Raw genomic sequence first — 15538 nt, 5'->3', positions numbered from 1 at the left:
TTTCATTAAATCCATTTAATGTTCTCAATTTACAGTAATAGAACAAGTTTCTTCCTCTGTCAACAGATGCAATGTATAAAGCATTTTATGATGCAACACAGTTTATTATCTCTCATTAAGTAACATTACCAGGCAATGTTCTGGCTGGGTGGGTGGACAAAAGCTCATGACTTTATAACAAGGAGTCTGCTATACATCTAATCCCAAAGCATTTACATCAATATACAGTATACTGTATACATTGCATTATTTTTTTTAAAGTAAAACAATAACATTGTGGAATACTGAAATATCCAAAGTTAATATAAAAAATGGCATTACTATTAAAATCTACAAAAACTTTTCTAATTTTTTTTGTTAAAAAATAAAAATCTAAAACAACAAATTAGAAAAACTGATAGCTTGATGGTTCATCTTTGCTAGCACGTTTAATTTTGAGGTGAGATCTTTTTCCGCCACCTTCACAGCTGTGATGCCTTGCAAGATTTAACAAACCTGGATTCAGGAAACATGGAGGGTGTGATACATATGGTTCTTTGAATAATTAGAGATACCAGGACATCATAAGGAAGCATCATATTGACTTTCAGCACTTTCACTGGGTGAGGATTTCTTTATGCCAAAACCAGTTTTCTGACACCAGATGACTTAAAGATTCTAGTCACAGCTGTTTCTACTGGTGACATAGAGCAGATTACAACATCAGAAGATTATTTCAATTCAAATTCCTTAGGCAGTGACGCTAAAACACTATAAAATGATGTTTGAATGATTCAGTGGGGACGGAGACAGCAGAGAAGAATGTCTTCCTGCAGCTCAGGGAAGACTGCGACCGTCTGGAACCCCCACCAGCATGTTGTTCTTCGGGGAGCAGCTCCCGGGCTCCATGGTCATTACTCCGACGCAGTAGCCATGACTCTCTGCTGCCCAGGATCTATCCAGGTCCACAAGGCCCATGCACTGCTTACCTGTCAGGGGTCACAACGTAAGGTGGCAGGCTGTTTGAGATCCTTTTTCACTTTTAGCTCGTTGCTGAATGGACCAATTAAAATGTTCATATTCATATCTGCATAATAATAATAATTCCTGACACTTACTATTGTATATATAGCGCTTTCCTGGACAGGAACAAGTAAAGGGTTATTCCATGCTGAAAAGAGAAGAAAGGAAACACAGCGTTTCGGTTGTGGAGCCTTCTTCAGGCGTGAGCCGAAGAAGCCGAAGAGAAGGCTCCACAGCCGACACGTTGTGTTTCCTTTCTCCTCTTTTCAGCATGGAATAAACCTTTACTTGTTCCTTTGCAGTCTACGCATGCTGACGCAGCTTCCTACTTGAACTAGCTTTTCTGGACACTCCACTCAAAGAAATCGTGCAACTGCCAACATCAACAACAAGTCTTTTTTAAGGTAAGTTCATTTTTTGTGTGCATCTTAATCAGATTCTTGATTGCAATGTATTGTACTTCTCACTATGAAAACCTCACAGTAAAGTAAAACCTTCAAAGTAAACTCAGCACACCAGGCTTATCTGGTGAGGGTCTGGTATGGAGATATAACCCTCTGGATCATTAAATGTGTTGCAAACCTACTGAGAGACATGATCAGTCTTTTGGCTCAACAGATTTGTTTGCCTGTCTGTGGTCCATGCAGCTTTGGAGCTGGGAAATGAACGAGAAATCCCAGACAGGTACAAACTGTGATGTGATGTGATGCTGACCATAACTGGTCAAGCTGCTGTGGTAACTAAAACACCAGCATCCTCTTGTGGTACAATAAGTCTCACCCTTCTTTTGAGTCTACAGTATAAACAAAATAGCCTTCCTGTGTTTTCTGCCTGCCCTTTCTGACCAGGAGTCTGACTGAGAAAATTATTGTCCTGAAAATTCATCACAAAATACACATCTGTGTGACTTAGACACCTATATGATAGGATTAACGTCTGACTGCTTTGTGATTACAAATAATGATTAGAATAATATTAATCAATTTGACATCCCAAAGAATCTCAAAGTGCTTTTACATACGGGAGGGGGCTTAAACTAATATTGCTACTTCTGCAGGTAAGTCTTCTCACAAGTGTTGTCTCAAAATACCCAACAAAATTACAGAACTTGTTTATAGGATTTCATTAGATCAAAGCCATCCTGCAGAAGGCAGATGTCCAAAAGATTCCTGTCACAGCTGTTTCTACGTATGACATACAGTAGAGCACCTCTACTTTAAAGCATCAGCAGATCAATCAAATTCAAATCAGTCGGATGGGAAGCTGCAACATTATAAAAAATATGTTTGAATGATCTCTGCTTCTTTGCATGTATCTCACAAAAAATCCATAGTGATAAAATTTGAATCCTAACTCCATTTGTATTTTAAATATCCTGAATTGTTGCAAAGTGGATATGCTATGCATGCCAATTTATCAAATTCTGCATAATAGCACTGGAATGAGATATGCTTCATTATACATATGACAGGGTAATTTGCCCAAACCATGAATTTCTAATTTTTACATTTAACAAAGGAGAATTAAGGTTACATTTATATAAAGGTACTTTATATAAAAAGTTTCTCAGTTCATCAGGAACAACATTTAATTGTTTCGAAATTGATCTTCTTAGTGAAATGGTTGATAGAGTTCATGTACTGCGGAAAGCTTGTGAAGGGTGACAGCAATATCACTGCAATAAAGACACATTTGTTAAGCATTAAATCTCAAGACCAAAGATGGCTAGCATGTGTTTGTTGAAAACTTGAAAGTGTTATTTTATTGCCAATAAAAAAGGAGTGGGAAACAATATGACAAAAACAATCGGATGTATAGACGCACACATGCCTCTTGTTAATGGGAGAGTGGAGAACCCGTGCTTTTTTTATGATCTGTAGCAAAAAAACTGTTTATAAACAATTGTTCTCTCATGGAAACAGTGCTAATTAACAATTATGTAGTGATTCCTGTAATTGTTTTTAATAATCCCTCCCTTCCCTTTCAAATGTGAATGCAAACCTGTAGTTGACAGATTTAAAAAATATTTTGATACACTACTTAACGAAGTAAAGTATTAAAAGAGTTTCTGGTGAATTTATATACAGTAAGTTACCAAAACCTCAAAAACAAATCAAACAAAAAAGTAATAAATGGGCCAAAGATTATCAGGCAAAAAAAAAAAATTTAAATACTTATTTCTTCAATCAACCTAAAGTTCTACTAGCTACAGTATATTAAAGAATGAAAAGATATCTTAACTGTTCTATAAAAGAAGCCAAAATTCAGTTTTACCTCTCACACCTGTTGGAGTGAAAGAACATTAAAGACCATCTGCGTTACATGACCAATATACAGTATATGGTGTGATAAGTCCATGGCACCAGTAGAAAAATAACACCTACCTATTAGGCGTCGACCAGCAGGCAGTTGGACAGCTGTCTGGTCTGCAAATCTGCACAGGATCATGTGCTCCTATAAGAGGCACACACAGAAGACATGGTGCAAACGTCACATGGCTCTCAATGTTACATGGGGAAAGAGGCAGTATCAAAGGAAAGCTACCCTTGGCTATACAATCTGAGCAATACAGAAATGATTAAAATTATGTTAATATACCCTGATGTTTGAAATTCATTATCAGGGACATACAAAATGAAATAAAAAGGAGAAAGCTGCAAGTTAATTTATAGTGCACTTTAAGTATAATTTATTGAATTCAATTAATCACTTCAGATCACTGATATTCACAGCTGGTTCAGAAGGGACCTGATTAGTCCTGCAGATTGGATCTCAAAATCCCCCAATTCAAGGCCATTAGCAACAGGGCTTGAATGGAACAGAAACCACAAGACACCGTGACTCTGTAAAGCAGCCTTAATGAAAACATAAGATGGCACAAAGGGGGGAAATAACAATTATTTAATTAAACAAAACTAGCCTTGGGTTTAATTAAACTATTTTGATCAAAGTTGATGTTTTTACTGATTTTCAATGAAACACTATCCCAGGATATAAAGTGAACTGCAAGGAAAAAATGTTTTTTAATGCTCTCAAATCTCCAACTGTTAAATCATGACAGCTGCTCTCTTCTTTGTGTTAGATGGGGACATGTGGCTTCACATTCACACAAGTAAATCCTGTACCCCTCTGGAGTTATAAAAGGTCTCATACAGGGGTGTGGACATTTCCATCTTGACCACAGGGATCATTCTGGTATGGTTAGGCATACATTCACGACAAAGGTCTGGGAATGATCAGAACTAGGATTACACTATAGTTAAGATTAGGTTTGTGCAAGGGTAGGACCAAGATACAGTAAGTGTATGATATGATCTGGTATTTTTTCTTTCTTTTGTATTGTGCACTGGTACAGTACCTCACATGAATACCAGGTAAAATTATAAGGTAAAACATACCTTATAGGACAAAGCATCCAAAAACTGCTTGCTGTAACAAAGCATATTTTAAAAAGTGAGAGACAAATAACAATAAAAACGAAAACAAAACCATTGACACCACAATATGATTCCAAATTCCATTAAATTTCCATTCTATACAACAAAATAACTGACATCTTCAGTAATGTTAATATATTAGCGATTACGAGAGTCCAGGAAAGAGATCGATTCGTACTTCCTGTCAAAGCATCAGAAATTTTGACACTTTATATTGGATACTACTATATTCATTACAGACATTTTGAGCTTTATTCAGCAAAGTGCTGGGTAAATTTAAGTTTTCCTTAAGAGAAAAATACAATCATATAGGCATTGATTTCAAACACATTATGAACAAGTGAAAATTGAAAATAGATATTTTAAGCAGCATCATCTGTAGGAAGATGAGGGAAATTAGAAGATTAAGGAAAAAATATAACAGAATTCACTGCAGCCAAATAATTTCTTCTAGTTGCATTACCTTCATGTGTCTAATTATTGTACCCAACCACCTGAAGCAAAATAATTGAACTGAGAAGTAAATCTGATCAAACTATTCTACCAGAGAACCTCAACTGAGTTTTAATTAAAAAAAATTACAGCACCAGTGAGGGAAATATTCATTTTTTTACACTATGTATACAAAAGAAAATCTCAACTAGTTGTTTGATATAGTCACATGGATTCCATACTCTTTTAAAAGTGCTCTAAAATATAGCAATTGCTTAGCTCTAGGAATTTAAAATGGTCAAACACACCCCTTACGTTGGAGTGGAAATCACATCATTAGGAATTTGCTTGGAAACAAAGTGTGAGAAATAGAGATCTGTAATGTATGAAATTACTCCACTTCCCAATTGAGTCTCCTAAAAAACGGGATTTGATCTAATCTGATTCTAAATGTTTTAAATACCTATTATTTTACTTTTTAAAATGTACCATTACTAATTGTCAATAAAAATCACCTAACCACCCCTGAACTATCTAATATATTTTATGCTACAAGCCATAAAGTCAGTGTCAAATGGGGGATATTTGCAGCTCTTCCTGACAGCATTGCAAACTCACAGGCACACATAGCCAGGAGCATGTGACTGTCTGAGTACCCCCCCCCATCTTCAGAACACCAATCTTCAGCCAGTCCTCTGAACAAATGCTTTTACTCGTCCAGCAAGTAATTTTTGCTTCAAGGATCCTTATAAAGCTCGCTCCAGTACATTTAATGAACTCGAGACTCACTACGAATCAGTTCTCTACAAATCCTCACAACAGTGTAAAAATGGAGAAACAAAATGTGGATGTTCAATATTAAATTGGCGGCTTTGAAATTTAATAAGAGGTCCCACGGCCCCCTTTTTAATATCTGATAGCAAGGCTTTAGTTTTATACACAGTCATCCTGGAATCACACTACATTTCTTAATAAACCCGATGCTTGTAAGTCCTATATTCAGCAGGGAGCTCATCCTGCAGTTTTCATCAGTGTCTAACTTCTTAAAGCAGAGGGCAACATAATATCTGTGCACCAAGGTCAAGACACTCGCTAGGAAGGCCAGGCTGTGCTGCGAGAAACAGATCTCTTCTTACCTCCTAGGGAAGGTGAACTTGAGTGTGTTCTGAATGAACCCGTAGCAACAGGGGCTGATGACAAAGGCAGCTTGGGCTTTCACACAGAGCTCAATCACCATGTCCGTTGCCACTCCACAGGCGTGAAGTGCAACCTGAACGCACACAGACAAAAAAAAAATCCCCCTCTGAGCAATGGCAAGAAAGCTGACAAACACAACAGTCAACACGCACATCAAACACCAATTCTTTTCAAAACTAAAAACAACATGCTTTTTTTCTTTCGCTTATGTGTCGTAAGTAAAACAAAGGAAAACACCATGTCTGACTTTCAATCTAATAAAATGTACTTGGGTGAAATTAAAATTTCCATACAGTATGTAACAACGGAATAAAATGCGTGGCCTCTGAAGCAGTGGTTATGCACAGATACAGTGCCTTGCAAAAGTATTCATACTGTTACCTTCCTAGGGTTTCCCATTTACTGCAGTTAACTTCCAAAATCATATATACACCTTTTTTTAAATTAATATATTTAAAAAAAACTAAAATCTCAAACTAAATACTTCCAAAGGCAAGACAAGTCACCTTTACCTTGGCAAAAACTAAAGAGAAAAATGAACAACAGGAGCTGCATTAGTATTCAGAGCTGTAAACTCAATATTTGGTGGAAGCACTTTTGGCAGCAATTGCAGCCTCAGGTCTTTTTGGGCACTTCTCTACCAACTATACACACCAGCCTTGTGTACTTTTCCCCCATTTTTCTTAGCTGACATGATTAGGTTCTCTCAAGTTGCTTGAGGATTGCTTAAGGCCAGCAGTTTTCAGACACTCAAGGACATTCACTTTCTTATTCTTAAGCCACTCCAGTGTAGCTCTGGCCTTGTGCTTTGAATTATTGTCATCCTAAAAGGTTAATTTATGTCTCAGTTTTAGCTCTAAAGATGTTTTTTTCTGTAAAGATTTGATTTTTTCTGTAACCTTACAGAGATACAGTAGGTATATTTCTTGTCAAATCATGTGGATCATTATTATTACAGACAAAGGCCACTCAACAAATTGTGTGTTATGTTAAGGTATTTTTACAAATTTTAATACATTTATTTAGGTTTGCCACAGTAAAGGGGTTTGACTAGTTTTCCATTTTTCTTCTAAATCAATTAGCTATTAACTTTTTTACATTTTGGTTTGAATACGTTGTAATATGAATATTACATATTGAATATGTTTGCTTTGAAGGCTTTTATCATATAATGAATTTATATATAATACATTAATTGATACTTCAAGCATCATGGCTGCAAGTTTTCAAACAAAATATGAAAACCAGGCAAAGATCTACAGTAAATACCTCTGCAAGGCACTGTTATCATGACTCACTAAAAAATGAAAGGACCAAGACTTTGCAGTGCATGACATTTTTGACAGCCCTTAAAGAAAACTAGTGCAGAATTAACATAAATACTTAACACAGAAAATAACTGTCATCCGACATTTTAAATGGAATAATTTAAAACGTTTTCACAGCTTATTAGCTCATTATTAGTATTCAAACACTCCAATTTTATTCTTACAGTTCACAGATATAGAGTAAGAATAGCAAATATTACCCACAAATATACAGTGCATGTTAGACTGAAAACCATTAAATTGTTTTCCAGTGTTTTTCATCGGACATATTTATTTGCAATGTATCACAGAAAAAAATGAAATATGAAACAACCACTTACCAAATTATATAATAAATACAAATTACATTTTCGCTTCTTTCGTTATTTCATATGCATTTTACCCCTTTTTTGGGTGCTTTTACTATTTTGACATACTGTAGAGCTTGATAAAATACTGTCATTGAAAACTAGAAAAAAGGGTAAACGTTTGGTCCGGTGTTTTAAGAGCTCCTATTCTCTATTGGAGTAGAGAATCCTGTGTCAATTGTTTTACTTCCCCAGAATGCTCTGAGCTGAATGGTTGCATGTTGAGAGGTACAAGTTTAGCCAGCCAGAACCGTGGGATTAATGAACTGAGAGCAGAACATTTTCGAGAAAGCAGTCCAGCTCTCTATGGAAATTACACGGTATTTTCTTTTATATTGTCACCGCAGGAAAGCCAAATACCTGTTTTTTTCATGTAATCCTGTCAAAGAAATCTTTCATGGTGGTATTGTCGGACTGAATAGTGCAGCAGGACTGACTTTTTAAAAGTATGATTGAAGTCTTTTTTTAAAATTTAATTTCTCAAGGGACATAAAAATGCATTTCATCAGCACTCTCCTTTTAATTTCCCACTTCCACAGCCTTCCAACATTAAGTTGTCATGGCCCTCTGTCGTTATTTCTCCTCTCATTATTACGTCCCAAGAGCAAAAAGGTGGCATCACTACTGTACATGTGCAAAAGAGGCAAATTGAAACAGCTTCTTTAGTAATTGTTCATAGATGTTTAATAACATTTATTAACGTAATACAAGTTATGTTAATAATTACATTAACATTTATTATGTTTATAAATATTAATAACATAATTAACAGTAGTTCATATAGTTAATAACAATTGTTCATAGCAACAACAATACATTACCCAATATAATACTGGAATCTTATCTGAAACCATAAAGTTGAAGATCACAGTTGAACAACACAGCAAAATAAAAAAACTGCAGAGCAATTTGCGGAGCAATACACTGCTGTATCATATACACAGATTCCTAAAAAATAAACATAGCAGTTTATTTTAGGTAAGGAAGGTTCTGCAGGATGAAATAAATTTGCCTGTGATCAAATTGAAAAAAATGTTGATCAAACAAATGACTTCTTTATAGGTGTAGTAACAGTAAGCACCATTTGACACATGCCCCTTGAAATAAACATGACTGGGAATTTATATCATTTTTGGTATGTTTAAATTTGATCACATTGGAACAATTAAAACTCATCCTGAGATACGTCACAATTTAAATTTAGCCTCTCAAAGACAGAAATCTGTAAAAATCTGTAAAAAATGTACTGATAATAACTTACAACAGTCATGGTATACTGAATTGTTCATTATTAGGTCACTCCAGTCAAAAACAACCCAGCATTCCTGACAAAAAAAATAAATGTCATAAAAATGATGTCAGGCATTAAACTTACCAAATCTCATAACTGAATGTGATAACAATTTCCAATAAAATTAGAAAATAGAAATATGTTTGCAGAACGTGTCTGGTTTTTGAAACAGCAAGATATACTCAAATTATTTCAGAACACTCTGGGGTATAATTCCTTGAACCAGCACATTCACACATGGTGATTTTTTTTTCTTATAAAAAGGCACAACTGTTCCAAACTTCCTTTGTACTAAAATAAATCTTCTGAAGTTTAATCTAACACAGACTCCCTGTTGTGTGATTAAAGCTCTTTTTCTGCTTGTAAGTGGCTTGAGATTTTTTAATATAATTTAGGTAAAATCACGTTTTGGGGGGCTTCAACAATTACTAGAGGATTCATCCGTTCATCCTAAAGGATTACAAAGTACTTGACATATAGGAAGGGACCAACTTCATCCACCACTATGGTGCATCATCCACCTGGGTGATATACAACAGTCATTTTAAACCAGCAGCCTCACTACACAGCAGATCAGATTGAAAAGAGAATACCTGCTTCACCAGTTGAAATAAGGAACACATTTTGGAAGACCAGATTGCAGAAACCAAATGCAATCTTCGAACTTCAAACAAAAAGCCAATTATTAAATAACAGAACGTATGTGCTACGAATGCTTTTTGTTTGTTTTGAACAGGAAATTAAAGAATAAAATAGGAAACAGGCCTTTTTGTTAATACGTTTCACTTGTTTTCATTAACAATTCAAGCAATACAAAACTTTTGACTTCAGTTTAAAGTAATGAAAGAAAGAAAAGCACACCATCCTACCATTTTATAGAAAAATCCTTTAATTAATCCTGACACTGTTAACTACTGAGAAGGCAATGTTGTGTAATGGACTGTACATTTTTCTCAGTACTGGTGGTCTTCTGTTATGCTTAGAGTAGCTGCAGAGACTAATGTAACATTTTTCCAATTTTGCCAAAATCAAGCATCACGTCTAATGCTTATTTCAGTAAATTAGGTGTATTTTCAGTGCCCTTCAAAAACTGCCAATATTGGACACAGAACGTCTGTTCTTTTACAGTATACTATATAGATGTTTATTGCTAATCTCAAACCAAACTGAAAACACACTAAATTGGCCCCAATCTCTGATTTCTTTGCTGTTTTTCCTATTTTCTAGTTAAACCTCATGAAGCACACAATTCCAGCCAGTTTTGTGGCTTACTGTACTTTTGACTCCTACTAGAATAGAATGGCATACTGTATACAAGGTATAAACACATGTATGGGCTCATCCTTTTCCATGTTTATTTTTAACCATGTGACATTCCTTATAAATGGCCCCTGACAGATTGTTTTCCAGTAAAAAACACTAACAATCTGCTGATTACAAAAGGGGGGCACTGCGTTTCACTTAACCTCTCAGCCAGAGAGCTTTGTTTCTCATCAGTCAAGGACCTTTTACAGTTGACACTGGTCAGCAGCCATTTATCTTACATTTCAGTCCAGCAGTTTCCCAATTTGGTTGTATTTTCATTATTACTGCAGTTATACTTTTTTGTTCAATGTTTAGAATAAACACATTTAATAACTATGGAAAAATATCCTAAGCCCAGAGGCCACCAAATAAATCATAATGATTTTGTAAGAACGCCATTACTTTACCTTGGGGATGTGGTGAATGTGGTGAAAGCTTCACTTTTCGAATGCACTGGGATTTGAACGTCTGAGCAATTTAGAATATTTGTTCTGGGTATGTCTTTGTGTGATGGAACTGTTATGCATTCTTTGGAAATACTGCTGTAATAGCAGAGATAAGCTACTGTAAACTGTCTCTGCATAAAGGGCAAATTGCCGCTAGTTACTTTAATATAAAAACAATTCCAGGTCTAGTTTTACTATAGCCAATTCCTACAGTATTTGTTTAGTATTATCTGCATGGTCAGCAGCTCTCACAGTTCAGAGATATCAATCAGTACCATGCCTGTTGTTTCCGTTAACTGGGCAAGAAAATGTCTTGTTGGTAGTTTTGATAGAAGTGTGGCTTATGTATCTGTGTAACAACAATAAATAATCATAGTACAACAGGGCAAAAAAGACCCCTTGAATATAATTAGAAAGCAAAAATATTCCGTAGTAATAAGAAAAGTGAACTCCCAAATCAGAGTAAGTAAAAACAGGAACCACGATGCTTACTGTCAATCTTTGCACAGTAGGTGTTGATGGTACAAAGACCATCAAAGAGTACAAAGAGTCTCAGAAGATGTTGTTCATTTTTATTGAACCTGTCAATGCTCATGGAAGGTTAACCAGGCGACAGAAGAGCTGAGTGATCTAAAATCACCCAAGATATTCAAGTTTTTGCCCGGGAGGATATGCCAATTTCCTAGGAAACATCACCTTACAGTTTCACTAAGCTGTTTCCACTGGTCAGTGTATTTGGAACTGGTTAGGCTATAGGAGATGCAGGAGCAGAGGAGGTCTTTTATCAAGTCTGCCTATTAGGTCCCTACTTCTAAGCTGAATTAAACCAGTGCTGATGAGTGCAGTCTATACTGCAACAATGTAAATGTTAATCCACAGCTCTTTAGACAGCATTTTCTCCCTCCGGGTTAAGTAAGGACATGCATTCCCAAGGAGTTCCTCTGCCTGAAGTCATTGTCTCCTAGCTTGCTTGTTTACGTCCAAGCACAAGACAAAGCCTCACTTGACAACTGCACTTACAGATTGAGTCTTGTTTACAAATTATTTTTAGGTTTACATCAGAGTACCTTGTCAGATCAAAATAGTATAATATTTCAAATGTGAAAACCATTTGAAATAAATAGAAGCGACAAAATGCATTCTTAAGATTAAGACTTGGATTAAGTCAAAAGGTTGACCCATCCCTGAAATGCCAATTATAAACACAGTATTTTATTACAGCTTTGTGTTTGCTATCAGCCTCTTGCCTCTTTTGAAAGGAAACCAAGCACCAAATACTGGGTTTGTAATCTGCAATTGAAGGGCTGCGATTTAAGTTTGGTCCAAATGCTGTTCTAAGAAAAAGAGAACAAAAACAATACAAACATATTGAGCATTTAAAGATATCGGCTGGAAATAAAGAATCAGAAAAATAAAAATGCAAAAAAAATAGAGACCAAAGAGTTTCCAACATTACTGCAAGAGTGAAGAAACTTGTAACAACGTAGACAAAAGGCAGGAACATGGAAAAACTCTGGATCTAGGAAATATGAGAAAATAAGAAGATGAGATAAAAAACACACTTATTAAAGAATAAGAATGTGCCAGCTGCTCATAACGCAACCATGATGGATTAATTGTTATTGTGAAATGATAGCAATACTTACTCCCACTTGGAAAGGCCCAGTGAAGTAGTCAAGATTTGCCTGGATGAATCCAATGTTGTTTAAGCCAAGCTCACGGCATCTGTTCTTAGCTCTGACCAGAGACTCCTCTTTGTTCTCTATCAGTAAAACCTGAAAATTGCATGTAAACAAATGCCTTAAAACCAATAACCGACTGCTTCAAAACATAAAAGCTGACCCACTTCTTGGCAACAAATAAGCATTAAGTTGGTAGATTATGTCTTTTGTAGTTCATATGATTGGATTGGATTATTATAATTGTATCATTCGTTACACTGTTTTGTGTTGACTGTGTTAAGCTGCTGTTGCACTGCAATTTCCCTCATGGGATCAATAAAGTATCTATATGTCACTGCAATGACTACATCGCTGTACAAAGATGAAACACACATACTGTATAGGTTTTTTCCCCAGTTTGGCTCACTTGCAATGAATGGAACGTTTGAACAAGATGTAGTCCATAATAGAAGAAAGGGATAGTTTCACTGAGGCCTCACCTGGCATTCTGGTAAGGTGTGAGCAAGAACAATTCCCACATGACCCTGAAAACAAAGACAAAATAGAGAAATTCAAAGAGGACATCGCACAGCTTCAGTCCATTTCTAGGTATCTATCATAACATTGACACAGACCTGAGAACGTACAATAGGGTAAAAACTCAACATCGTCTCAGGAATGACTGCATGGCATGACAAGAATTCTGCGCGGGAGCACGATGAAAGGAGACAGGTCACTGATACAAAGCATTACTTATACACTACCCCTCCACTGCAGAAATCCACTACAGTGTCACCAGGCTGGGCCGCTTTTGTCACCATGGCAACAAGGTTGTTCAACTGCTGCTGTTTCCTCAAAGCACGGACATCTGACATTTTTCCTGAAACCAAAAACAAATTTTGTTAACTGTGTCATTAAAGCATACGCAATTTTAATATGCTAATTACTATGACTACATTCTTTCTTAGAAGCCGTGGGGTTTGTATTTACCACTAAGTTACACAGTGCCTGTACCATGGTAAAACAGTGATAATTGCAGTTTTGTACACAGAGGAAAATTAGGCCTACAATCCTTTGTAAAAAAAAAAAGAATATTGTGATGTAAAATGATTGAGCAAATGGTGTTTAAATAGACTTCTTTAAAAACAAAATGAACAAGTGCACGAGTTTAAACAGATGCAAATGCAAAAGCTGCAAAACACTGTTCTCGGATATGGTCTGATGTTGCTTGTTACCTATTCAGGTAATTCACCATGAAATGTTTCTGACAGTTTGAATTTAAGGGAATGGGATAAGAGGAAGCATATCAATTCAAAATTGCTTTCACAAAAATTTCCCCATGATTCACTGCACGGTGACACACTGATTGACTTCCCTGCTATGTATTTATTTTTTTGCAGTCGGTTTCCAACAGCTCAGTAGTCTGGAAAAAAAAACACTGCAATGCAATCCAAACAAAAGGAATGACAAATAGCAAGTATGAAATACGATAAAATGAAACTGCTCTATGGTTTTACATAAATAGAACATTTAACTCTCCCCAGTGTAATCTTGAAATGGGCCAGAATTAATCTTTCAACAACAAAGGACAGGACTGGTGTTGTATGTGATGCTCCAACTTGCAGATGTGCTGTAAGAATCACGGATTACGATTTTTTAAATGGAAGGTTTTGCTGAAGCTCCTTAAAAAATCCCAACATATAACAAGTGTTCATCTGCATACTAAAGTATTGAAAAGGTGTCTTACAATTGTGGTGAAATTATCTCCGCATAATTTTATTCACTTTTTTTTAACTGTAAAAAAAGTCCTTGAAAAACTTTCAATGCTCATGCAACTGTGCTTTAACACAATAAAGACACCACCCAGAAGAGAGGTCTTCACATTACAGGTAAAAATTAATGAGGGCCATCCTTTTCTTCAAGGGGCAGGAAGTGTTTATGTGAGCTAGTTTGCAAGTGGGACCTTTTCAGTTTATGCTTTGCTCAAATTACAAAGCAAAAAAAAATCCCTGTTAAAATGCCTCCCAGAAATGCTGTTAAACACCTTTGTAAATAAAGGGTCCTCATTTCCCCTTTTATCCTTCTAGATTTTCTGATTATTTGCAATATTTTGCAGCTATGGTGCACCATGAGTGATTTTGCTATATTAAGTGATCACTTGCCTATTTTATAAGTCACGTCTGTTTCAAAAAAATTCCTTGCCTAACTTTCTGCCTTACATACTCTTTTAAAACAGCAGAGTGGGATTCCACTATGCAGGTATGCCATCTGGGTGATACGAGAACAGTAGCCAATGTTTTGCCAAACGAAGATTCCAGAGATTTGGGAAGAACAATGGAGGAAGGATGTCCCTTATTAACTCAAACCATATTTCTGAACCTTCAATCCCGAAATCAGCATCTGGCTGTTACTCTATCATGGGTGTAAATCAGAAGTGATGACGGTTTTCTTTTGCTTTGTGTCACGCTATAATAAGCAGTATGCTGGAATAGCAGCAACACATTATACACGCTTTTCCTTTTCACGCATTTCAGAAAATGATGCATGTCAGTCGTCATACCATAATTGTGTAAAGTAGGAAGTTCAAACTGTATCGTCCAGCAATCCAGCTTCAAAAAGCTGCTTATTCCTGGTCAGGGTCATTGAGACCCTGGAGTCTACTGCAAAGCAGGAGGCCAGTCCAAGTACATACCCACACAAGGTCCATGGGGACATTTTAGAGACACCAAATAACCTTGCCAACACATCTTTAGAAGCTGGGAGTAAAGTGCAACATCCACAGAAAACAGATTTGTACGAGGGTTGACCATGCAAACTCTTTCCCACATGCTTGCTCTATTTTCAATTCTGTATAAGATTTTTTTTTTAATTCTGCTTATTCGTGGTAATAATCATGTTTATTCCATGAACACCCTTCTGTGCCTGGCTATTAAATCCAGGTGGAGATCAAGTCCTAAATCACCAAAATAATAACAAGAAAACTGAGAGCAGGTAAGTCAAGGAATTATATCATTTAACCGATTACTAACTGTACAGTATATGATCTTGATTAGACAGAAGGAACAGCAACATACATTGTAATTTTACATTAG

At 36.0% G+C, this 15538-nt stretch overlaps 1 protein-coding gene across 4 annotated transcripts in view; it reads right to left on the bottom strand.

Annotated features, from left to right (window-relative positions):
- Positions 1-15538, bottom strand: part of gstcd (glutathione S-transferase, C-terminal domain containing) — a 59762-nt gene continuing 44224 nt past the window's right edge. For 3 of the 4 annotated variants that reach the window (XM_006630011.3, XM_015345773.2, XM_069191338.1), the window contains exons 6-12: positions 13211-13326; positions 12947-12991; positions 12432-12560; positions 6008-6141; positions 4401-4431; positions 3387-3456; positions 1-968 (exon numbers count right to left, since the gene is read on the bottom strand). In XM_006630011.3, the coding sequence (XP_006630074.1) occupies positions 817-968; positions 3387-3456; positions 4401-4431; positions 6008-6141; positions 12432-12560; positions 12947-12991; positions 13211-13326 (677 nt within the window). In that variant the 3' untranslated portion in view covers positions 1-816. Of the gene's footprint in view, positions 969-3386; positions 3457-4400; positions 4432-6007; positions 6142-8525; positions 12305-12431; positions 12561-12946; positions 12992-13210; positions 13327-15538 lie in introns of those variants that run through there. The other variant, XM_015345774.2, reaches the window with a different exon arrangement.

This window comes from Lepisosteus oculatus, chromosome 1 (genome assembly GCF_040954835.1).
Source record: "Lepisosteus oculatus isolate fLepOcu1 chromosome 1, fLepOcu1.hap2, whole genome shotgun sequence".
Classification (NCBI taxonomy): domain Eukaryota; kingdom Metazoa; phylum Chordata; class Actinopteri; order Semionotiformes; family Lepisosteidae; genus Lepisosteus; species Lepisosteus oculatus.
This window is presented reverse-complemented; position numbering and strand designations above follow the sequence as displayed.